Source organism: Macrobrachium nipponense, chromosome 24 (genome assembly GCF_015104395.2).
Source record: "Macrobrachium nipponense isolate FS-2020 chromosome 24, ASM1510439v2, whole genome shotgun sequence".
Taxonomy (NCBI): domain Eukaryota; kingdom Metazoa; phylum Arthropoda; class Malacostraca; order Decapoda; family Palaemonidae; genus Macrobrachium; species Macrobrachium nipponense.
The window spans coordinates 56,502,455-56,529,376 of NC_061091.1; the positions used below are offsets into that span (position 1 = coordinate 56,502,455).

The window sequence follows — 26,922 nt, forward strand, 5'->3', positions numbered from 1 at the left end:
CAGAGGCGAAAATCATATGCGGTTTGGAGATGTCCCAAGTCACCTTATTAAGTGGTATGAATATCAAAGTCCTGTCCTTAAAAAAGGGCATTAGCCGGCCGGCCCCCTTAACTAGAAGATGGGATAAATCAAGAGATGGACGAAAAGAGATTAGGAAGTGCCACTAAGAAGAGGAAGACAATATCAATGGAGATGAAATATTGCACCATTAGCATTTTGAAAAAGGTGACTTTTTTTCTCTCTCTCTCCCTAGGCCAAGGTTTACCTGTAAGTTCATCGAATCTGGCATTAAAAATTTGTAGAAATACTGTGCAGATTATAGTAAAGGATTAGGCAAATTAAATTCCACATTTTTACTTTTTTATTAAATAGTAATTACATATTAGAGTAAAATATCTGGCTGTGGCACAGTCTAAGGCATCATTAAGCAGTCTAGGGCACCATCAGGAGGATTGTGGCACCCTTAGACTGAATTTGGGTGATCGTCGATTTTTGGTTATCGTCAAGCTGCCTGTATATGTAAAATTGAGTGCTCATAAAGTCTTGAACCCTAATCAAGTCCAAATCCAGGTCTGTGTATATTCATGACAGTTTTGACAGCTACACCTCTTTACTGTATTTGTGCTTCTTGCTGGCTTTGTAACCCTTTATATGCTCTCATAAATTTCAGTTTACAGAATGGTTGGTTTTTGTTGTATTGCTCTTGTCCTTGCATTTCTTATTCTTTATAGTTTTGCTTTAATAAAATGGCATTCATATTCTTTTTCTTTTGTGACTTAATTTTTGTAACTTAACATAATTTTACATTGTATTGTACAGTATGTGATAGTGGTTAACCTTCAGTTCAGTTACTTTGTTTTAAAATAAATACATTATAAACATGTATTATTTTAATGATATCTGCTAACATTTAGATATAACATGGTGCATTTAGAATATTGTTAAATGTGATGAGCATTTTGTTACAGTGGGTCCTTGGTAATCCGGGGGAGGGGGGGGGGGGGTTTGCTGTTTGATAAGTTCCTTGCTGGACGAGTGGTTTTCGCGCTCGGTTGCTAATCCAGTGGTCCGAAGTTTGAATCCCGGCTCGGCCAAAGTGGAATCAGAGGAATTCATTTCTGGTGATAGAAATTCATTCTTGATATAGTGTGGTTCGGATCCCACAATAAGCAAGCTGTAGGTCCCGTTGCTAGGCGACCAATTTGTTCCTAGCCATGTTGAAATATCTAATCCTTCGGGCCAGCCCTAGGAGAGCTGTTAATCAGCTCAGTGGTCTGGTAAAACTAAGATAAACATAAACTTTGCTGTTTTAAATTGCCTCCTGGTCCCCATAGTGTGGGGGGGGGGCCCCCCAAAATGCAAAATTTAACCATCGCTGCTAATGACAGAAAGATCCTTCTCAAAGCTGAAGCTAGTGAAGAACTATTTATGAAGCACAATGAGCCAAGACAGCCTTAGTAGTTTAGTATTAATGTCAATGGAATCAGAAGTGCTGGATTAAAGTGATATGAGTGATATAATAGAGGAGTTTGCTGCCAAGAAGGCACGTCGAAAATTGTAGGACTGTAGGAGCAAGTGAGCAACGTGAAAAGTGTGAAGTATAGGCCTTACCTACTAACAAGTGTACTAACATCAAGGATACCAATCCTTTTGTTTTGTTTATAATCTCGGAGTGGTATGTGGTCCTTCCTCGCCCTTTTCTCGCTTCCAGCAACATTAAATTAAGTCCCTAACTTCACTTTACTCTGTTATACCCTCCCCTTCACTCTATTCTACCTTCCCTTCACTTTTTACAACCTCCCTTCACAGCTTCACTCTTTTCTACCTCTCCACTCTGTTCTACCTTCCCTTTACTCTATTCTACCTAATTTCACTCTGTTCTAACTTCTACCTCCATTTACTCTGTTCTACCTCCCTTCACTCTGTTCTTCCTCCCATCACTGTTCTTCCTCCCTTTGAATCCTTTCACTATGTTCTACCTCTCTTCACTATTCTACCTCCATTCACTCTGTTCTACATCCCTTCACTCTGTCCTACCTCCCTTTCACTGTGTTCTACCTTCCCCTCACTCTTCTACCTTCCCTTCACTTTTAACTTCTTTCACTGTGTTCTACCTTCCCCTCACTCTTCTACCTTCCCTTCACTTTTAACTTCTTTTCACTGTTCTTCCACCTCAAACTTTGTTCTACCTCCATTCACTCTGTTCTAACTCCCTTCAGTCTGATCTACCTCCCTTCACATAATGGAGTCCCTTCCAGCAATATTGATTCATTTAACTCCCTCCACATCATATCGCCATCAGAGTACATTACTGTTATCCTCATTTTTACCATTTATCATTATAGTATTTAACTTGATTAAGGGGATCTTCAAATATTCAATGGACACCTAGTTTCAAGAAATAAAATTTCTGACATTTGCATTTACAAGTGCCTTTAAAATGATCCTACAATTGCTCATATTCAAAAAAAAATTTCCCAGGGGGGTTTACAGTGCCCCCCTTGAACTCCCCAGCTGCTTTGGCTTGCTTCACTTACTACCAAAAGAATTACGTATTTAGGAAAACAATTTAGTTGCGTTGCTAAAAGAAACAAATTTATTAATGGAATTATTTTTCATTTTATACATAAATGTTTATGATACTGTAATTACAGTAATTCATATTTCATAGAGAGAGAGAGAGAGAGAGAGAGAGAGAGAGAGAGAGAGAGAGAGAGAGAGAGAGAGAGAGAGAGAGAGAGAGAGAGAGAGAACAGTTTGGGATGATAGTTAGACTGGTTTGGGAGAAGAAGAATAACAGCTTTGTGTTGTTTACATATGGAATTCGTAATTTAAATACGTACTATTTGTATGGTGATTAGAGATGAAACATCAGTAGTGATAAAATATTCTCTTGTATACTATTGTAATATGTGTGATAATCATTGAGTCAGCTACTAAGCTTGTAATGAATTGCAGTTTAGTAAATCAAAGAAAGAATAAAAATATGGCAACACATACCTAGAGTAACAATTACCAATGTTGGTGACAATCTGTTTTTTTTTTTATATACATTACAATAATAATAGATCAGTATTATAGTTTATTCTGTAAGTGAAATAAGGTTTTATTGAAATTTTGCTGTTTTTTTTTCATTAAAAGTTATGTATACTGTATGAGAAAGAGAGAAAGCGGCTTTGTGATTTTGTGCAATTTTAATTTAGAATTTTATTTATATGTTGCTGTTTACATTATAATATTAATATTTGAAAATTAGTAAATAATTTTTTTTCATCATAAAAAGTATTTAGTCATGAAAATACAGTAATTAGTGAATATTGCTCTCTGAAAAAATTTGTGAACTAGTTAATTTTCCATAATATATTTTTTGGAGATAAGTTCAACAGAAAAACTATCAATATACTGATCGTGACTAAGCAAGGATCCACTGTATAGTCATTTTGATATACGTATATACAGTTTATTTACATTGATTCCATTAGTGTGTTGCACATTCATATCATCATCATTATTATTACAGTTTTATTACTACGGTATAATCTTAAAGTACTCAATCAAATGGAACCAGTAAAGTGAAAGTCTTAAGTCTTTTAGTTGTAAGATTGGTATAAAATGAATTTATAAGAGATGAAATTGGTTTTCCATTTCTTGTCTCTTTTTCAGGTAGTGAAAATGTTTGGGATATTTTCTTTAACAGTAACATTTCTGCTCAGCTGGCAGTTTGGACCATTTGTCTTACTATGTCAACTTTTGATTATCATGGGCTTAGGGAGACTTCGCTTTATATGTGAAAAGAAGGTAAGGCCTTTGTGAAGATCGGTCATCTTATGCATGGTTATTTAGTATTCTAGTGACAGTAGTTTCAAGTGAATTAATAATGTTGTATATTAATGGGAGTTATGTAATTTACAATTATATTGGGCTATTGATTCATAGTTATAATTGTTCTGGAAAAGTTATTAGTTCTTATTGCTGTAGAGAGGACAGTAATGCAGCCTTCTAATTACAGTTGATTATTTGGAATGTATTGCATTCAGATGGAAAGTATAAGTTACCTGATTGTTGCATGGAGCATTCTCAGTTGTCTGCACATTATGCAGTTTAGTTTATGGCAAAGGTTAAAATTTAGTCAGTGAAGTAACTATAGATACATAAGGTTAGCTATCTGAACCCCTTTTGCAAGTGGTGTTTGCACAAGTTAAAAAAGAACCCTGAAAGCCTGTTAACACCTTCAGCCCTGTTCACAGTGTTATAAAAGCTTGCCAAAGCTTTCATTGCCAGCATTACTGTAGTAATTGCTCAGACTTTTCCCTATTGTACGTGGGTAGTTGTAAACAGCATGTTTATTTAAGTAGACACCAGCCCATTGTTACTTTTGTAATGTGGCAAGGTAGCATCAGATTTGTATAAATTCAATTTTTAACTAAAGGAATGGAAAGATTTCTGTGCTGTATGATGTGCCTTGTCAGTAAACCAATTAAATGACCTACTATCTTAAAACATTGAGAAATGAAATTACCCCTTTATCTAAAAAACATAGGCCACATATTTAGTATGCACATAAAAAGATGGGTATTAAAACCTGACAAGTTAATGCTTTCTTTATAATAAGAAAATTCATAGGTTTTCTGAAGACAAAAAGGTACCTGACCTGTACAGGATGGATGTCCAAAAATGGATATTTTGTTTTCTGATTCCCATTTATCCTAACATTGTATGGAGGGACAAAAAGAATTTAATTGGTTATGACTCATATACACTTAAAAGTCGGTGACAAATAAGAAATAAGGAACTGTAATGGTAAACAAGCAGGAGCACTGTAGATTTTTTAATAACAATCTTCCACTAGCAGAACATTCGTATCTGTCTCTGTAAGTTATGTCTAGCATTTGTCCAATTAAAAAAAGTGCACAAGCTCTTATTGTGAATATCCTAGCAATGAACAGGGGAATTTTGTGCTGCCTTATCATAATAGTGGCTAGCATCATTTGCATTTTTTTTTATGTAAAATTAAGTTTTAGGTGAGTTGTAGGAGTGCTTTCTTTTTTGTATTTTCCGAAGCCTTACCTATCTCAAAATTTAAATAAGTCAGACCTGGCATTCATAGAAGAGTTGTATCTACTGTCTTTAAAATTTGTCTTTTAGACTCAACAAAAAAGTTGCATTTTTTTTATATAAGTAACTTACCCAGTAATTACTTTGCTAAGGATTTCTACTCGATGGCAGCTTAAATTTTGAAATCCACAATAGTGATAGCCTTTTGTTTATGTCAGTGACAGACCCCACCCACTTCGGGGTAAAAGAGGAACAACTCATCCGTGAGCTCAATTGGTTTTCTGCTGGTAAGGTGTTAACAACAAGCAGCTTGTTTTTGGAATTGGTTGGATCTTCCCTTTGATGAAGTATGCTTGGTGTAGTTAGCCTTCAGTTTTTGTTAATAATTTGTCAGATTATAGCCCTTCTAGTTTTTTGGTATTGCAGTCATGCCTATAGTATCAGACTTTTGAAAGTCAAAACTTGAAAAAGATAGGAAGAGAAAAGTGACTATTAGAGCTGAGCTTAAATCAGTAGCTAGCTAGGATTTTACACCTAAATCTGCTAATAATGATTTACCAGCTGTTTCTTCTGTTATTTTGACTTCCATCTCCAATCCTCCTCCTTTCTTCTATCTCCAATCCTCCTCCGTTATCACATCCTCTTTCACCTAACTCCCATGCTTCTGATCCTGACCACTTCGCCAGCCTTGGGTCAAAATTTTACTGTAAGTTCGAAGTCCTTGTGTCCACAGTAGCCAAGATTGGAGCATCTATGCGTGTCCTTATGGACAAATTTAATGCATGTGATGTAAGTGAGTGATGTGATTGTGGAGGAGGTGGCTATTCATCCCAATGACTCTCCTAGGCAAAGGTCGCTGCCATACTCCCCCAGCCCCGGGAAGAGGCATACTGGAGGCCCAAGGGAGGTCAGTGGGGTCTGCCCATGGGTAGTTGCCCTCTCAGTCACACCTGTGTAGTCTCAGGTGTTGACAAAAGGCCACCACTGGAAAGGCGCCTTGGAAGTGTCATGTTTTTCGTCTAGTTCAGGAGAATCTAGTACCTCTGAGGAACACCAGTGGTGCTTCTCAGATGAGTCCTGTCCTCTCAGACGAGTTCCGTCCTCTCAAGAGACGCCTGACTTTGAGAGAACAATCTCCCATTCCTTGTAAGAGGTCTAGGGTGTGCCGTAGTAGCCCTCTTGTAGTGCTTGGATTTCCCGTAATTGTATTGTGGAGCACCATTCTGTTACGAGTGGCCTTTCTTCAGTGGCACATTATGGTGATTCATCTTCTAAGCATGCTTCTTCACATGAGCACCCTTCGTTGTCAGAGCATTCAAGAGCCCTGTAGAGGTAGAGCGCCCAGTGGAAGTGGAATGTCCGATAGTAGGCGAACGCCAGTAACACCAAAACTCAGTTTGGCGCCAGAGCACAATGCAACTATCAGGAGTCAACTGGCACCAGCTTGCTCTGCTTTGGTAGGAGTAGCTAGGGCTTCTGCACCTGCTCTTGTTGCTTCATCGGTGCCCATTGAGCACCCACCTCAGTGTTCCTCAGTTTCAGACCCATGATGAAGAGGATGGCATTCAAGAGTCCACACCGTCTGCTCACGCTTCTTTGCTTCATTATTTATTACAAAGTTTCCCGGACTACTTCTCCCCAGCAGCACCCTCTTCTTCTGCTTTGTAGTTCTTGATGAGTGACCTACCATCCAACTACAGGATTGCCCACAGTAGTTTTTCGTCTTCATCTAGAAAGGCCATGTGTGAGGTCAAGAATTGGCTTTGCTGAGAAGAGGTGACAGAGCAAGGTGTGCTTCAGTATTCCGCTTTCACGTCTTTCGGCTAGGAGATACTGCTCGTATGACACTGGGGAAGTTCTACTTAGATTTCCAAAAGGTCTTTGACAAAGTCCCACACAAGAAACTGATGACAAAAGTTAGAGCCTTAGGAATTGTAGGAGAAACACCAGACTGGGTTGAAGACTGGCTAACTTATAGAAAACAGATAATCGTAATAAACAGTGAAGAATCAGAATGGGCAGATGTAACAAGTGGAGTTCCCCAGGGTTCTGTCCTTGGCCCTGTCTTATTTTTTATTTACATTAATGACATTGATGTAGGCTTAACTAGCAGGATAACAAAATTTGCAGATGACACCAAACTAGGTGTGTTAATGTAAGTGTTTACATAATAAAAATATGGAATGTTAGTCCATATATATAAAAGTCTAAAACTAAAGAGGTCAACCAGATTGCTTGCAGGAATGTGATCAGACTAGAGACGCTAAAGATGACGTATACAATAAGTATGTAAGCTAAGATAACATGCCGTCACCTGTAGTCATTCAATTGTTTATAAACATTAGTCCAAGCTCCCTGCTTGAGACAACTACCCCGACCTATTATTCAAACGGCCTACGTGATCTGTAGCGTGTCTCATTCGATTGTGTGTTCGTATGAAACTATGTCATCTGATAGTATGTTCATATGTTCGAACTACTGTCTGTTCCTTCATAACTTGTAACAGAGATGGTAGACGGGCAGAACAGAGTTAGCTATCGTCATTAGAAGACCTGTACCTCTTTACCTAAGCTTTATCATGTAGAGGAATAGGATTAGCCATCATCATTGGCAGAAGCGATCAAGCTATCGTCATAGAAGACTTGTACGATCATACCTGATCTTTATCATGTAAAACTTCAGAAGAATATACTATTTTTATACCTTGTGTTTTCTACAAGAACCTCACCGAACCATGAGTTTAACACATCGTCGTAAAGATAATACCGACTTCGTAAGTGATCTACAAAACCCCAGACACTCCATTGAAGATGGAAGTGCAATACCAACTGACTTAGCGTATAGATTATCGCTAGTCTAACATTACGTCATAGGGCGCCTTATCATACAAGGCACAAGCCCTAATATTTGGTGGCCAGCGGACCAGAAGAACTCTACAACGTCCTACGAAGAAAAAACAGAATAATAAATCATGAAGTCAACGACGACGAAAGCAGCAGATTCTTCAAGCAACCTAGTATCATCATTAGTGAGCGACTTCAGAAAACAACAAGATTCGTCAAGCAACTTAGTATCATCGTTAGTGAATAACTTCAAGAAACAAAACCGACGTGTCTTTTTCTTACGACAACGGAAGCTTCGTCTCTCATTAGAATCATTCAAGAAAACATCGTTAGTGAGCGTTTCCGGCACTGCAAGAAACAAAACCGAACGCGTTCTGCAGCATCGGATTTTCAAGGGCTCGAATCATCGAAACAACGCGCACGGGGGAAACTGAAGCCAAACCAGGTCGTCCGCTAAATAGAGAAGGAGGACCGAGGCCGTGTGTCGTTATCGGAACACCGTGACTTCCCACAAAAGCAAGCTAAGTACAATTTTTTATTCATTTGGAGTAACTTTGAGTGTTTCCTTTACAGGTCGAATTTCGTTATTCCTGTGGCTGAAGTTACGAGACATTCTTAATCTTACTTTTTTACAGAAATTATCTACATCATTGAGATTTCGCTACTGCGAGTTTTTATCTTTGAGTGTCTGTTTCCAGAAGTTCTACTGAAATATCATAATCATATACTCTGGTAATTTTATCATTCTGGGTGATTTTAAATCCCTTCACGTAACCAATAATCATATACTATGGTAATTTTATCATTTTGGGTGATTATTAATCCCTTACGTAACAAATCATATTAAACAGTGAATATGCGTTTACGCAGTGGACGTCTGTATTTATACAGATGCATGGATAGGGTCGTTAAGCACCGTAGTATTAGAAAACACACAAAAACAAGTGGAACACCGTACAAATCTATATAAATTAGAGGTAACACTATTTCGGGTCATGACAATAATGCTCCTTTGCAAAGTCCCGATCGCAGTTTTAGCCTTGAGTTTTTTGAGTTATATAAAATATCGAACCTCAATGACTCAACTTAACTTTAAAAATATGGCTGGATTGCAAGGAATAACATGTCTGTAAAAAACTTTCATCAGGCTAAATGCGCTGACCAGGATCCCTCACTATTTCAAATTTTAGCAAAGAATGAAGTACAAACAGTTAATATTGAATACAGTAGAGATAACTTGTCTTATTAGTAATCGCTCAGTTCCTAATAGTTCATCATTCATTGCTTTATACGAAACCAGCAACATAATGCTAAAAACAACACAATACGTTGCCGATGGTAATAAAGAGAAGGATCCTATTATTACAAAAAGAAATAGAAACAGTAGCCCGTTCAGAATCAAACAAGCAAACTCGGTGACTGTGTCACCTAGTCAAGCGGTCAAGGTTAGTTAAAATCTGCCGAGTTTCAAAGCGAAGCAAATTCCACACAATAAGCGACTCTAGCAGAGTGGGGAAAAGCGATGTTGGTTCATACATACCGATATCTTTTTGAACTAAAAAGGATTTTTCCTATGCATCACACGACAGTATCAAGTAATCAGAGCAGGTTCTAGTAATTTTAATACATTAAGTTATAATAAATACTGGTGGATTAAGCCCGACTGTACGCGCCGTAAAAATTAGAATATCTTATTTATTCCTTTAGTACAATTAATTACCAGTATTTACGGACTCACCGTCTGTTGTTCGAACTTCCCTAATGAGAAGTCCGGATTAAGCGAGCGCTTACAGATACCTCTATAGTTATAAAAAAACATTGATCTGTATCTAGTGTAATTGTAAGATCCATCTAGTGGTATACAAAATATTATCTTACATCCTGCAAAATAAGGCGTGTTTATCAAAGGAAAATCCTATAAACCTTCAAACATATTAAAATCCGTTTGAACAAAAATGAGACAGTTAATCAAATAATAACTTATATAAAGGAACTATACATTTGTCTCATAAATCGTAACATTGTTCAAATGACCCAACAGAATTCTCTCACAACCGCAGTCGTACTTTGCACGCAAAATCTCGAGAAGCATGCACCCTCGAATGCCTTAGTGCGTGTAAAAAGGACTTTGCTGGGAAATGAAATTTTAATCCTTCCCGACACTCTGAAATATAACGATTTCCGCGAACAAAGCCCTAAAAGTATACATATCGTGGATACGGAAGTTATAAATATCGCATTTTTTATTGTTGCTAATTTTTAATCACGCCCAACCATCGTGGATGAATCTCTCTGATAATCTATCTAAAGTAATATCCGTAAAGTCATTCAAGCAGAGGTGATTCAGCAGAAATTTTTTTTTATCTTTTACCTGAATACCAGGAAGTTTCTCCACTGGCGAGTGATCTCTGGAAAAAACAAACGGATGTAATTTAACACAAATACGGTCTTAAGGACAAACATAAAGCTATATACGTACCTTCGTGTAGAACCCCAATGAAATTTCAAAATAGAAATAAATGACGAAGTTGAAAAATGTTAGTAATAGGAGTCATTAGGAAATCAAATAGCCCATATAATTTTTCCCTCAGACGTCATGCCATAAAAGATCGGACTTGGCGTATCTGCGCAGATTACTGTCGCTTAAACAAGGAAACGACTTCCGATAGTTTCCAGTGCGATGTACCGACGACATCTTATCTCTGTTGGTTAGGCAATTACAATTTGTTAAAATTTTTTTTTTTTCACCAACTTGGACTTACTTAATGCTTTTACCAGATACCATTACCTAAGTGATTGTACCTCATACTCCGTTTTCAGCACACTCAGGGGACATTATCAATTTTTTACGTATGCCTCCGGCTTACGTTGCGCCCCAATTACAATATAGTGTTTGGAGACTTTTAGGGGATAACCTACATGCCTATATGGATGATCTTGTAATCTTTTCTAATACCTTAGAAGTACATTCACATAAAGTAGAGCTAGTGCTACAGAGACAAAGACAAATAATCTCAGAGTAAAATATCTAAATGTGAGTTTTTAAAAAACCGAACATGTTTATCTAGGTTTTATGTGTCTGGTCAAGGTCTTAAAAGTAGTCCATGGCGGTAAGGTGTCGGCTATTCATAACTTTCCGGTACTTATTAACGTAAAAGGGGGATACAGCACTTTTGCGCTGTAGTGGGTATTACAATCGTATGCAAATATGTAACTCTTCAATCATGACAGCTCCTTTAACAGATCTTACGAAGAAGAGCGTAGATTTATTATGGTCTGAAAAGCATCAACAGGCGTGTTCGATATCTAAAAGCGGAAAATGCAGCTTACCTAACTTAAAATCCCTGATTTAAATAAGGAATTTTTTTTTATTGCAACAGACGCCTCAGACCAAGGGTCGGGTAAGAGGGATACTACTCAGCAATATGATAAACAGTTCTTTCCCTATAGCTTTTATTCATGTAAACTAAGCCCTCTGAAAGTAAATATGCAGTAATAGGCAAGGAAGGGCTAGGTATCTTTAACACTAGTACCATTTTAAGTTCATAATCCTATGGCTATCCTGATAAAAAGTTCCTTACTGAACATGAGTCCTTTACCGAGTTTTTCAAAGGCTTTAATCACAGTCCAAAAGGAACTCGGTGACAAATGATCATTCAGGTCTTTGGAGCCAAGATAAGATATCTACCTGGGAAAGCAATTATCATAGCTGACGCATTATCCCGCAATCCCGCACCATACTGCAAAGAACCATTAATTAGACTAAAAGATATAGAAATATCCGTACCTATTGTTAAAACCGTATCTAAACAAGAAAATTCCTTAACCCAAGAGATCGCGAGCATTGAATATCTGGGTCGGAGCGCAGAACTGTTACGAACTGAACAAAGCAAGCGTCAACAGACATAACCCAAACAATAAACACTTCGAAACGGAAACAGGGTCAGCGGCTAAGCAAAAACAATACACACTTCGAGCAGAAACCCTAAAGCAAAAGTATACTTAAGGTATGTGTATCAGAAATAATGTAATCAAACGTAGTAATTATATGTAGGTCCGTGACGAGGAAAACCCGAAGAACACAGCAGATGACTAACGACCAGGTAGTAATAATAATCTCTCTCATACCAATCGTCATAACTTGTTGCCAATCGTCATAAACTGGTTTGGCATTCCGTCATCCAGGGTTCCATAGTATGTCACAGAAAGCCAAATCACTATTTTACTGGCCTACAATGCTTACAGATATAAAAAGCACATAACTAATTGTAACATGTGTCATGAAAGCAAGGGATACACTAAGACACCTGTCAGTTTAGGAGCCTATCCTGTGCCAAATCAATCCTTGAAAGAATATACGTAGTATTATTAACAGAATTACGAGTCTGACAGAGGGAATAAACACTTCTTAGTGTTAATAGTTCCTTGACACGTTATATAGAATTAATAGCACTAAAAACAAACAAACACCGCAATTGAGTGCGTTACGAATATTTATGAGTGCTAAATCAGTAAACATGGAATTCAACACATAATAATCTGTGACTCGGGTGGTGTAAATCAATAATAATCTCCTTAACACGTTGTGTGAATTCCTTTCCATTAAGAAAAAACCAATAATATATTTTATCACCCAGAAGTCAATCGGTTTGGTAGAATAACGGATAATTAAATGGAAGTGTCAATGTCTTACGAGTACAACTCGTGATATTGGATCCGACCGGATTATAGCGGTTCTCGCGGTTTTAAATACCTTTATCATTTATATCTTGTATCTATAGAATTGATGCCGCAAGTAGCCTTATACGGTACGCCGCTAGAACACTTTTCCACATATTCAAGCCAACCATTAATTTATCAAATATATATATATATAAATAAATAAATATAAAAAAATAAAATAAATATGGATACAAGTGGAGTCAATATAATACACTCCGTAAGAAGTCGGAAGGGTTACAAATTATAATAAAAAAGGAATCACGATAAAATCAATAAGCAAAACGTAACCATAGATAATTAAATATCCAAAAATATATATGCGTAAAGATTTGAACTCTAACTTAACGCTTTAGTAATGACAAATAAGCTAAAAGTTCAAACACATATCCAAAATCTACTGACATATTGTCTGTCCCGGTGATTTATATTCGTAGTCAATGAAAAAAAAAAATTAAATAAATAAATAAATAAATAAACTAATAATAAATAAAATAAATAAAATAAAATAAAAGAGATTTTAAAGTCTGGAAGTCTAGAAGTGAAAATGTTATCTATGAAATAATCCTATATGAATCTTATACAGGGCTAATAATATATATAGAATTTGTATGGAAACCTTCCTTTTTCATATAGTTTGAATAAGGAATATTTATTTAACATAATGCCAACATGAAACTAATATATTGTTCAATTTTGGTACTGTTGTTTTTTTTTTTTTTTTTTTTTTTTTTTTTTCAGACATTCTTCTCATGCGGGTGGAGAATTAAAACACTAAAATATCATTTGAAAATACTAAAGTCGTATCTCTTACAGCAAGTAACGTAACTCTTAGCTGGCTGAGAGCAATCTCCTGCCAAGTGACGACGTCATCATTGCCGTATCAGCATTGATTCCTTTAACCTCAAATATCTGCTTGCACAGGCTTCATCTCGCGCTGGCAAAGCAGATTGACTGGAGAAAGGAATGCTTAGTTCATGAACTTCACATGTGGTTCATAGGTCACATGACAGGCCACATAACATATTCTTATCCGTGTGTAATGCAATTAGTTAAGGACTTGCAATCATTTTAAATTAATAAACAAAATAAGGAAATAGAATTTCTATAACATCAAAATGAATTAATTTTTTCTGAACCTCATAGACATTTAGAAGTATCACGATATGGATATGGATTATTTACTTGCAACATTAGCTTATTACAATCCAAGTAAACATTCATTGGGGAAAACTATTCACATTTTCTTGAAAAACCCAAAGTTTATATAGAAATTAGTTACATAGTGGGTTTTTCGTTGCATCTCCTACCTATTAATAATGTTTTAATAGTTAACCTCAGAAGATGCGCACGAGAAAATTGAATATGAAACTTTTGTTAGGGCACATAGAATCATGATTAATCTTCTCTTTGACTCTTATGTTGCCTGGCAATCTTACAATTAGCTCCGTTTTCCACTTCTTTGTCTAGTAACTTACTACCAGTAATATCGAATTTTCTTTGAGATTCGTAATGATATCTATTTATTTTTTATAATTATGGATATTTTTACAAGTCATCATAGACCTGGATAGGTTCACTCATTGTTAATGCCATGGATAAAAAAGTTTGTACAGCGGACTCTTTTGAATTCCGAAATATCAGCGAATTCATGTGGGTTAAGTCTGGTCTAAATGGCTCTCTCCCCTCCCCTGTATTTGGATGTCGTCTGAATTTACTTTGCCCTTGTGACAAGTATAATTTCACTGGCAGGCTGATTAATGGAACCTGGTTACAGTATCCTGCAGTACGAGAGTTTCACATCGCAACTTCAAAAAAATCGTTCGTCGCAGCGGACGACTACAGTCAAGTAACAACCGCCTACAATGTGAAAGGAATTTCATGGACTTCTTCGACCGACACCGTATCTCGTCGTTAATCTCGTTTTAATGCGGAATGCTCCGGTGGCTGTGGAAATCGACTACAAATGGGACATACTTCCGACAATTACGACCCGAAGGATATTCAACTCTACTTTGCTGGCGAAGGACTCGTGCTGGGATGATCTATTCATCGCGAACGTAATCGTGTAGCTTAGGATGCAGAGAATAAGTATGAGCGCAAAAGGGATTTTGACGTAAGGAAAAATCTATTTCTGGGCGATTGGCTCGTGTCGCCAGCGAAATATCCTTTAATCTATTATTTCTAGGGTAAATGTACTAACACATACCAGAGAATAAATAAAATAAAGAAAAAGGTCAGTACAACTGACTCGCTCACCCTCCAAGAGGGTGTCGGTATGAACACTAGGCGAGTGAGACCACTACCACGAGCCAAAAACCAATAGAAATCTCCCACAACAAAAACCCTCCATGAGGAGAGCCGACCCACAGAGTGAGCAGCTCGTACTACTACTACTCCATCCCATGCTGCCGACTGCTGCGCCTCTGGTGGCCACCATACCTGAAGTTAGCAGAACAATCTTGGGATTTCGCTGGCGACACGAGCCAATCGCCCAGAAATAGATTTTTCCTTACGTCAAAATCCCTTTTCTGGGCTCAGCTCGTGTCGCTGCGCGAAATCGTACCAGAGAAATAGCACAAGATTGTAAACAAAAGTAATAAAATAAATCAGAATAGGTCTCAAATAAAAAATAATGTAAATATAAAAAAGAATATAATTGCTAAAAAGATACAAATACACAGTGATACAAATAGAAATATGCTTAAATTACCCTTAATTCTAAACATGTTTTCTTATCATAAGGTAATTTACATATGTACAGAGGTAAATTGGCTTACATGTAACAAAATAGTATCTGTGTAAAGGCATGTATCAAAATAAAAATAATAGCAATTAAAGTATCAAATGAACAAATTAAACAACAATGATAATATATAAGGAATGCATATGACTTAATATACAAAACCCGTGACCATTATAAAAGAGATGTATCCCCTAGCCATAAAAATAAGGGGTAACATCATGAGATCAAAATCCATAATCATCTGTGAGTGTCCCTGGCAAAAACTAAGGGGCACCCACTACATCATCATAAAGCAGCTAAGACACCAGGTGAATGTAAATGAACACGGTAGGAATAGTACGAACTGTTGGGTGAAGCAGGTAGAAAGGAGGACTGAATCTTCTACTACAAATTAACTAGAATCAGGGGGAAACTATGTTTCCCGCTGCTACTGCTGAAAATTTCAGAGCTTCCAAGGACTTAAGGTAATGGCGTTTGAACACTGTCGGCGATTTCCATCCGGTATACTTTTTCAACTCATCGAAGTTCATGTGTTGGAAATAATTAATTTGAGGTGGCTACTGCCCTAACATCATGTGCTTTCGGGAAAGAGTCAGGATTGGCTTGCTTAATAAAGTACAGGATTTGCTGCCTGATGCCTTTAATGGATAAAGTACCACCTTTCCCTCTTAAAGAGGGGACCCGATGAGGATGAGAGGAGGTCCTGGACAGAAAGGCTCGTAAGGTTGTAACTGGGCAAAGAGATACATCTTGTGGAAGGGGTAGTACCTTCCAAGGTTCCCACCTCATCAAAGGATCTTCATTCTTTGCTAAAAAGCTACGTTCCGGAGAAAGTAGTACTTCCCCTGTGGGAAGGAATTGAATATGATCCGGATCTCTGGATAAAGCCGACAGTTCTGAAATTCTTGCTCCTGAGCTAAGCTTAATAAAAACAGGGTTTTCCTCAAGAGCATTATACAAATGAGCATGTGTCATTATCGGTTTGTGAAGCCAGCTTTAGAACATCGTTTAAGAACCATGAAACTGACGTAGGCCTTACAGAAGGTCTAAGTCTAGCACATGCCTTAGGAATAGACGAGAAGTAGGAATCCGTCAAGTCTATGTTGAACCCAAATTGAAATATCTTTTTCAAGGCTGACTTGTTTGTCGTAATCGTGCTAGCTGCTAAACCTTTTTCAAATAAGGATCTGAAGAAGGATATAGCTGAATTAACTGTCATGATTCTGATATCAGATTCTCTCAGGAAGATTGCTAACTTTTTGACAGCAGCATCATACTGTCTCAAAGTTGAATCCCTTTTATCGGATTCCAAGAAGAGAATATTCTGAGGGTCAATATTCGCATCTCTTTTTGCCGCAAACTTCATGAAATCCATAAAGTTAGGGTTTTGAGAATCCCTGAGGAAGCGAACACAGTCTTCGTTTGTACTGACTGGGAGAGCCTGGGATTGGGTAACCGAAGAGGACGAAGGCCCAGCTCCAGAATTAGGGGATACCAATTGCTCTTCGGCCAGTCTGGGGCTACTAGAGCCACTTGACCCTTGAACGTCCTGAGTTTGTTTAAAACTTTCATAAGAAGATTCACTGGGGGAAAGACATAAATCTTCTTCCAGTTGTTCCAGTCTAGAGCCAGGGCGTCCGTGGCGTAGGCCAGAGGGTCCAGGTTGGGGGCTACATAACAGGGGAGTTTGTGATTTGCTTGAGATGCGAAGAGATCCACCTGTAGCCCTGGGACTCTTTGAAGGATCCATTGGAACGAACTGTTGTCCAGTGACCATTCCGACTCTAGGGGGTACTGATCGGGATAACCGTCTGCTATGACGTTTCTCACTCCCGCTATGTGAGTGGAGGAGAGATGCCAACTGAACTTGTCTGCCAGGGAGAAGATGGCTACCATCACATGATTTAGATGACGTGACTTGGAGCCTCCTCTGTGTTTATTACAATGTACTACCACTGCGCTGTCCAGAACTAGCTTTATGTGGGAGTACTTGGTGGGCGCAATCTTTTTAGAGTCAAGAACACTGCCATTGCCTCCAGTACGTTTATATGGAACTGACTGAACTGAGGTGACCAAGTTCCTTGAACCTTTTGGACCTGGGGAATACCCCCCCAGCCGCTTAAGGACAGCGTCTGTGTGGATGGTAATCCCTGGTGGAGGGAACTGAAGAGGTACTGACACTGACAAATTCTTGACTTTCGCCCACGGCCGAAGACGATTCTTTAGAATCAGAGGGACTGAGGATAGTTTGTCCCTGGACCTGACATTTGCTCGTGAGCGCCAGATTCTGGTTAGGTCCTTCAGTTTGGCTTTCATTAAGACGTTCGTCACTGATGCAAACTGGAGAGAACCCAGGATCCTCTCCTGAGCTCTCCTTGACGCCAGTTTGTGACTTAGAAATTGTTTGACTGACTTCGCTATTTCTTTCCTTTTGGTTGATGGAATCGACAGAGTATGGGAGGATAGATTCCATTGAATGCCCAGCCACTGAAAGACTGACTCTGGAGTGAGTCTTGACTTGGTCCTGTTTATCTTGAAGCCTAGATACTCCAGGAACTGAATCACTTTCAGTGTGGCTCTGTTGCATTCCTCGACTGTTGAAGCCCAGATCAACCAATCGTCGAGATACGCTACTACCATAATCCCTTGTGATCTGAGTTGTTGCACTACTGCATTCCGCTAGTTTCGTGAACACCCTGGGTGCCACGTTGAGTCCGAAGGGAACTACCTTGAAGGAGAATGCCTGGTCTCCTATCTTGAAACCCAGATACGGACGAGGAAGTGTCTTGCAATAGGGATATGATAGTAGGCGTCTGTAAGATCGATAGAGGTGGTGACGGCCCCACGGGGAAGTAAGGTCCGCACCTGTGAGATCGTGAGCATCTTGAACTTGTCGCAGCGGATGGCTAAGTTTTAAGCGGGACAAGTCTAAGATTACCCTTCTTTTTGTGAGCCTTTCTTTGGCACGCTGAACAAGCGACCTTGAAATTTTAATCTCTTGACTCTCGCTATAGCTCCTTTCTGAAGGAGGTCCTCTGCGTACTCTGTCAATTCTTTGGAAGGAAGTTGACGGAAAGGTCTGGGATGGAGGTGGGTTCGTCAACCAGCTCCAACCCAGGCCTTTTGACACTATGCTCTGAGCCATTCGCTGAAGTTCCACCGGTGGCGAAAGTGAAACAGCCTCCTCCTACCTGAAGTTCTTCATTGGTTCTGGTAACCGCCTCGGCCTCCTCTGAAGTGCTTCCCCTGTTAAAGGGGCCTCCCGATCCTCTCCCACGAAAGGAACGCTTACCTCTGGCCTCCCTTACCCGAGCGGTCATACTTCTGTGAAGCTTGACTCTCGAAGGCTTGATTGTAAGCTGGAGAGATGGCGGTAAGAGGTGGAGGGCTGAGGCTGAGGGGATATCACATAAATTGGCTGTGATTGAGCCTTAGAGGTGGAAGGTTGGGCTGTTTGCACTAAGGGCACCGCTGGAACACTTGCTGAGGAAAGCGTGGCTGCTTTTTCTGGTAAGGGTGGAAACGCCTAGTTTTCTTCTGTCCCCTTACCTTTAGGAGTTAGGTCTTGTCTCCTCTTAGCTGTAAGGCCCCAACGGTCCTTAAGGCTCTGGTTCAGCCTCGTAGCCTCTGACTGGACTTCCTTCACCATAGCTTCTGGAAGAGATCTGCTCCCAGATGTTAGACGAGAGTAACCTATTCGGCTCATGTCGAATGGTTGCCTCTTGTAGGACATTGCTTCCTACAATTCATTCTAGCAGTGGCAAACTCAAACATATCCGACTGTACCGTTTGAGTCAGGGCTTTGGTCATGAGCTTAAAAAGCGGCTCTGAGCCATAAGCTATGGTTGCTACCTCGGACATAGCCATAGAGTTAATTGATCTGGCTAGTCGCGATTTCGCGTCAAATTCAGCCTGAATAAGGCTATCTGGGAGCCTGGGTAGCTTTTCACCAAACTGCTCCATAGCACAGTCCGGTTTGAGTTTGCCAGCTGAGAAGGTGTTTGGCAAGTCCTCCCACAATTCTCCGGCTGAAGGGAGCAACGGAGATGTGGGATCTGCTTCCTTCAATTGAGGCATGGGTTCCCCCTTCTGGGCCGCTGGGATGGTAGACCTCGCGATCTTTGTCAGGAACGGGAGCGGGGTACTCTCATCCATTGTGAAAATGGTAAAGGGACTCTTGAAAGGTTGTATCCTGGTATTAGAACAATCCATGTCCTCTAAACATCTGAGCCATTCTCTCTGAGCCTGGTCTCGTGAATAGAGGACTGTCTCCTTTGGTACCCTATCATCCCGAACCAGGCTGAAGCTGTAAGCCTTGCGTAGCCTATGAACGGAGGAGGATGGAGGTCTTCCGGGAAGAACTCGAAGGGGTCCTCTATCCTTCGAGTTTCCGAATTCCGGTATGGAAATGAGACCGTCTTGGAAGGGGGCGTATGACGCTACTCTCCATGGATTGTTCATCGAGAACGGAGGTAGCGAGTCATACGGAGGAAGCTGAGTTCCACCCTCGTGGATTTGGAAAGAAGGAGAGGCTAGAGGGGCTTCTCTCAGTCCGGCTATAATGGAGTCTTGGGAAGTAATCCTATCCGACAGACGAGAGATCATTTGCTCCATGCTACTCTTTAGGGACCCAACCAGGTCGCCCACCTGTTGCAACAGGCCAGCATTGGAGTCCAAGGCCGGAGCTGCTGCGGAGGTGGATGGGTGGCTCTGAATCGGAACCAAGGGTAAGCGGACTGGTGACTCTCCACGGGGTGCGGGATCTCCATCTGTAGGATTTACTCCTCGAGGACTTAGATCCGGATCTAGAAGCTTTAGACCTGTCTGCTCCGGGATTCGCAGCCGGAGACTTACGTGAGGAGGATGACGCCGAAGTCGGCTTCTTAGACGACGACGACGTCTTAGTCAAGGATTTCACTGCTTGACCCTTGACCTTAGGTTTAACCGAAGCGTCAGGAGGAGTATATAATTCATCACCTGTAAATCCTGGAAGGATGGAGAGGTTGCAGGAGTAGAAAGAAAACGTTACACCCAAGGGTGACCCTTGGGTGGGGTCCCACCCTACTTACCTCGACCACAGGTCGTCTACACCTACCATAGGTTCCACATTAATATCTAAAGTCGCGACGTCCGTGGAGATATCCTGGTCTTGATCAGTTAATGAGGCAGCCAGCTGTTGTTGGATGAAGGCGATAGTAGGGGCCGCCTCTACTGGGTCGACGTATCCTGTCGCCTTGCCTCCGGGGAAGATTAACAGCGCCAACCGCTTCTCCAAGATGTAGGGCATACCCTTGGCGGCGTTCTTCCCAAAACCGCCGACCCAGACCCGCAGGGTTGCCAGTGCGGTTTCCTTCACTTTGCAGAGGCGCCTGGAAGAGAGGGCGTAGATTAGATTTAAGAATCACTTAAAACTAAAACTTAAAAATATAACTTAAACTTAGATGCCTTAAGTTAAGTGGATGATGAAAACTTAAGCACTAAAACAGAAGCGGAGCAGCTACCGGAGATGGAATACTCACCCCCCCTTCTAAAAGCTGGCTCACCAGATCGTAACATATGGTACACGTCCTCATGGTACCAGACCTGGATGTCCCCGTGGCAGAGTCGCGCATGAGCATGGGACCGGCAAACTTCGTGTCCACATGGGTCCTGAAGTGTGGCGGCGCATCCCGGATGCTCACAGTTGGTGGCCTGTAAGTGGGAAGACACATGAGTATCTTAAAGAATAACACTTACAGGCTAAAGGACAGAAGAACTCCGTTGCATGCCGGAGCTCGGAAAAAATTTGGGCATAACCCCCCCTTGCCCCGCCTGAATAGGCTATAATCCCGGAGATATCCGGTAAGACATGTAAGGGAGGGGGGAAAAGGTTTAAGGTACTTAAGATAAACTTATAGTTAATCTAATAACGCTTAAACCTAAAACTCAAACGAACCGGAGCAAGTCCAGTGCGTAGCGGAGTGTAGTAACTCAGCAATACGGTAAGGTTAGCAGGGACCCACTGTATGTTCCGGTCCACTCTACTGGGTGGACTAACAAACTTCCACCCGCTGGATGCCAGGACTTCCGATCAGGAAAGGAGACCTAGCAAGGTCGGGAAGAGCGAGGAGACATACAGGCTCGAGCGAACCGGAGAGACAAGGAAGCAACGGATGGGGAGAAAAGGCCAGTAACCCCCCCCATCACATCACCACCGGGCCGGACCGAGAAGCCGGAGAGGTTTGCGGTCCAGTCTGGGTCTGCCCCGTCTCCCTCGGCCCCTCCGCCTGGGGGGAGAGAGGGAAGCATGCTCGGGTATGTGGAGCGAGCGTGGGCAGACCGCCCCACCCTCCCCCGACTCTATGGAAGAGCGGGAGGAGGGGGTGGGGGGAAGGGGACTGGGCAGGCGTCTGGCTGTCTCGTGATCGCGTAGTGACCACGAGACGGTAAGGCTAAAATAAGACAACTAAGCTAGGACCAACCAACTGATCAGAGAGATGCTATCGGGAAGCAACTGAACTGAAGAGCGGTAGCATAGAGACCCACTGGGCCAAAACCGACTGATCAGAGAGATGCTATAGGGAAGCAAACCGAACTGATGAGCGGTAGCATAGGCTCAAGGAGCCAGGACCTAGGCTAAGCCAGACGCCTAACTAACCTAACCATAACAAAATACATGGTATAATAAATAAAATAAAAGAAAGAAAACAATATAGTAGGAGAAAAAATCCAGGAGTGTACGACTAACCCGAAGGAAAGTCTACCACTCAAAGCTAGTCAGAGGCCGATACTAAGAGCCGGGACTAGGGTCTGGAAAGAAGAAGCCTACATAAGGTAAAAGACATGCATGCATGACAAACCTGAGTAGACAGTACCCTAAGTAAAACGGATAATAAATATAGAGCGTACATAGATAATGGGATGTTCTAGGTATGGGAGACCGAGAACGAACCCACCAGCGGCAGAAACCATTGCTGCCATGCTTTTCCGACCCCGAGTTCGTATTTAATACCTAAAAACGGCAAATACTGGGACTGAGGGCCAACGAAAAAAACCAACTAAACCATAAATATGAGTACTAACTTAGCTGCTGCAATAGCTGCACGCTCCATCATAGATAAATCCAACGAAAGGGCACAAAAAACACAGAGAGAAAAATATCACGTTTGCTCGTGAGTGCTAACTGAAAAGGATTGCCACCAGAGGCGCAGCAGTCGGCAGCATGGGATGGAGTAGTAGTAGTACGAGCTGCTCACTCTGTGGGTCGGCTCTCCTCATGGAGGGTTTTTGTTGTGGGAGATTTCTATTGGTTTTTGGCTCGTGGTAGTGGTCTCACTCGCCTAGTGTTCATACCGACACCCTCTTGGAGGGTGAGCGAGTCAGTTGTACTGACCTTTTTCTTTATTTTATTTATTCTCTGGTATGTGTTAGTACATTTACCCTAGAAATAATAGATTAAAGGATATTTCGCGCAGCGACACGAGCTGAGCCCAGAAAATGGAACGTTGGACCCGCCCAGGCAAATTTTTCCCCTTGTTTTAACCATTGAAAAAGGCCGTTTCATTTGGCTAAAGGTGGTTGTCTGGAACTGTGTAATGGACGAAAAGTTGTTCGAAAGTTAGTTAAAAGTGAAGTAGTATAACCTCGGTCATGTATCCTATATATATAAAGTATCATGTATCCTATATATAATTGATCATAAATAACAGAGTTGAAATATATCTTTGCATGTACGCAATAGGAATCTCTTATATAAATGATCATAAATAACAGAATCTAAATATATCTTTGCGTGTACGCAATAGGAATCTATTTAAAGTGCACATATATTAATCATAATTATATGAATCCATATACATATGTATAAACAAATCAGGTAGCCTATAATCAATCTGTTACCTTATATCTTACCATTATCTGCAGTTATTTATGAGTTAGTATATGAATTAATGAATCAGATATATAACATTTAGCATGAAAATCAACGAATCAATCAGAATAAACATTAATAATGTTATCAATTCATATATAAGAAATTTTTATCAGTTAAAATATGATTTTTTATCATGTTAATCTTCATTCTAATGCACTTATCAGAGTACATTAGTATTTTCTTGGTAGCATAAGTATCTTAAAGAGATGAAGTGAAAAACTGTATCATTATATATATCATGTGATTCAACTATTATTTACCAATATTAATTTGTTTTATTTTTATTTTTATCTTTGAATCAATTCATGTACACCATGAATTTTTATTTACATATATATATATATATTCACATAGTGTCTGTATCATACTCCTATAAGTCAAATGCAAGTCAAGTTTGAGTAATATTCAGTAGTTGGTTTTGGTAGCTGACCGAGCTAATGTAAGTGTTTACATAATAAAAATATGGAATGTTAGTCCATATATATAAAAGTCTAAAACTAAAGAGGTCAACCAGATTGCTTGCAGGAATGTGATCAGACTAGAGACGCTAAAGATGACGTATACAATAAGTATGTAAGCTAAGATAACATGCCGTCACCTGTAGTCATTCAATTGTTTATAAACATTAGTCCAAGCTCCCTGCTTGAGACAACTACCCCAACCTATTATTCAAACGGCCTACGTGATCTGTAGCGTGTCTCATTCGATTGTGTGTTCGTATGAAACTATGTCACAAGCCCTAATATTAATGCATTAGACCCAAATGCAGTGAAAAGTTTAAGAAATGATCTAATGAAAATAGGAGAGTGGTAAAAAAAATGGCAAATGCCTTTTAACGTAGATAAGTGTAAAGTGTTACAAATAGGAACAAACAACCTTCATGCCAGCAACATGCTGCTTGGGAATGACATAAATAGTGTAGAACAAGAGGAGGGCCTTGAAGTCATTATTACCAAGGGCTTTAAATCCACAAAATAGTGCATAAAAGCAGAAAAGAAGGCACAGAAATTAGTGGGATACATAAAGAGGCAGTTCAAATACAGAAACAAGGAAATGATTCTGCAGCTCTACACATCAGTAGTTAGACCCCATCTTGAATCTGCAGTACAGTTTTGGTCACCAACACTAAGAAAAGACATAAATAGATTAGAAGGAGTACAAACAAGAGCCACATAGTTAATTCCATCTGTCAGCCAAATAGGTTACCGAAGACGACTAGAGAGCCTGAACATGTAGGGATTAGAAACATGACAATTGTGAGGACAACTAATAGAAACATTTAAGATACTGAAAGGCATAACAAGAGTAGACAGTAACCTATTTACATTGAACGAAAACCAGACAAGAAATAATGGATGGAAACTAGAACTGAAAAGATACAACACATCCTATTGTGGGAACTTCTTTACATACAAGATATGTGACACATGGAATAAACTGCCACCAGAAATCGTCAAAGCAACAGTGTAGAAGAGTTTAAAAGAAAGTTAGACAAAATCATTAGGACACTGTGAATGCACAGTAAAACCTGCTCCTACAGATAAGTGAGCACACGATGTCTCCTCGGATGGACATCCTAATCCTTGTAACTCCTCCCAGGGAGACTTCTCTGAGCTCATTGATGCGGCCAGGAGATTGCGTTTTCGGCTGCAAAAACCATTTTCGTCGCTAAAGTCTGTTCAAGATTTTCAAAGTTTTCAGCCTGTTGGATTGGACTGTAGGTGCATTATCCAAGAAAAATCTGGATTTTTTATTTTTCTGATCTTCCGGATGAAGTTGTGTTGGACTGATGTAGTGTTCTCTCCTGTTCTGATAAGGCAGTGGGGAATGGCTCAAGGGGAGTCGCTTCTCTTTATGCCGTGGTAGTCCTTAAAAAAAGGGAGCTTTGGGTGGTCTCTTTCACAAGTAAAGGGGATGTTACTGCATCTTACAAGTCTTCTCTTCTGTTTTTGCCCCTTGATAAGATGCATTTGTTCCCTCAGTCTACAGTTGAAGAAACTGCGTCGCATTTCCATAAAAAGTCAACGCAGGATTTGCAGTCTCAATCCACTAGACATCCTAGGGAGTGGACAGCGACCAGGAAACCGACTCGACCTGCTCAACCTCAGTCTTTTCGGGGTAACAGCAGATAGAAGTCCCAGGTTAGACTGAGAGGATCTGTCAGGTTCACCTGTCGTGCTATTAAGAAGTAGTCTTTGAAGTCAAAATGTGCAGAGGAGTAGGTTGTAAAAGTTTTAAGGAAGGCTATTCAATACCCTTCATCAAGAAGCCTCTGTTGACCAGCACTTCCATTGCTTTAATGACTTACTCTGACTTGTCGGGAAAGTTTTTGGTCTTCGCAGTGGAAGTGTTGTCACTTTTCAAGAAAGGGCTGATAGAAATAGTGCGAAAACATTAAATCAGAAGGGTTCTACAAGCAACTTTTCTTAGTCTCCAAGTCAACGGGAGGTTGGAGGCCGGTTTTGGATGAAAGTGCATTAAACGTCTACATCCAGACAACCAAATTCCACATGGAAACGAATCACACAGTCCTTGCCTCCATTGATCAAGGGGACTAGATGGTTTCCCTCAACGTGAGAGATGCATATTTCCACACACCAATTCACCAGGACTCAAGAAAATTTCGAGATTCATGTTTGGGGGTGCACGGAGTACCAACATTCAAATCTATTGCATAGTACGTACCAGGTATATGAAGGTGGTACGCATGTAGTACCACCAACCTTCCAATTTTCAGTTCTAGTTGTCTTAAGATTCAGTAATTTTGGTTTGGAGTTTAACAATGTTACGTGTGTGGCTGAGTGAGGTTTATTATTTACTCTAAAATTACCTGACATCTGACAAGACTGTGGGGCACGCAGTTAACAGTAGAGAACAGGAAAGAGAAAGGTATTAAAATTGATAGATTTAAGGGAAAGGCAATGTTACATTTAATTAAGATTATTATTATGTCACTCAGAAGAATTACACAGGAGCTGAAGGCACCAGCTCCGTGGCATTGAGGTTACGTTTATTAACCCTTAAACGCCGAGCCAGTATTTCCAAAAGTGTCTCCCATATGCTGGCAGCGTTCGCGAGTGAGCGCCGAAGCGGAAAAAAGTTTTTTTTAAAAATCACAGCATGCTTAGTTTTCAAGATTAAGAGTTAATTTTTGCTCCTTTTTTTGTCATTGCCTGAAGTTTAGTATGCAACCATCAGAAATGAAAAAAAATTTCATTATCATATATGAATATTGGAATATATGACTGAGCAAAAAACAATTTCATATACAATTGTATACAAATCGCGCTGTGAGCAAAACAGTTAAAGCTAATGAGTTAATTATTTTTTCGTTGTACACTAAATTACGATGATTTTGGTATATAACAAATTTTAAAACTATCAAAGCAACAGAGAAAATATTATCACAATATGATGCATGAATTTGTAACTCGCGGACGTAAAAGAAAGCTGTTTTCAAAAATTCACCACAAATCAAAATATTGTGATAGAGACTTCCCGTTTGTTGCAAAATGAAGGTAATTGATTGAATATTACCAGACTGTAAGTGTTGTAACTTACAATTGCAAATTTCGACCATTTCGGTCGAGTTAAAGTTGACCGAGGGTCGAATTTTTTTTATTTATTGTTATATATATGAAAATATT

The 26,922-nt window shown here is 39.9% G+C and overlaps 1 protein-coding gene across 4 annotated transcripts in view; it reads left to right on the forward strand.

Moving 5' to 3' along the window:
- LOC135205651 (probable C-mannosyltransferase DPY19L3) overlaps window positions 1-26,922 on the forward strand; it is a 248,398-nt gene that overhangs the window by 120,299 nt on the left and 101,177 nt on the right. For 3 of the 4 annotated variants that reach the window (XM_064236474.1, XM_064236473.1, XM_064236476.1), the window contains one exon: window positions 3,664-3,798. The exons of the other annotated variant lie outside the window; for it this stretch is intronic. In XM_064236474.1, the coding sequence (XP_064092544.1) occupies window positions 3,664-3,798 (135 nt within the window). The remainder of the gene's footprint in view (window positions 1-3,663; window positions 3,799-26,922) is intronic. 4 annotated transcript variants of the gene reach the window in all.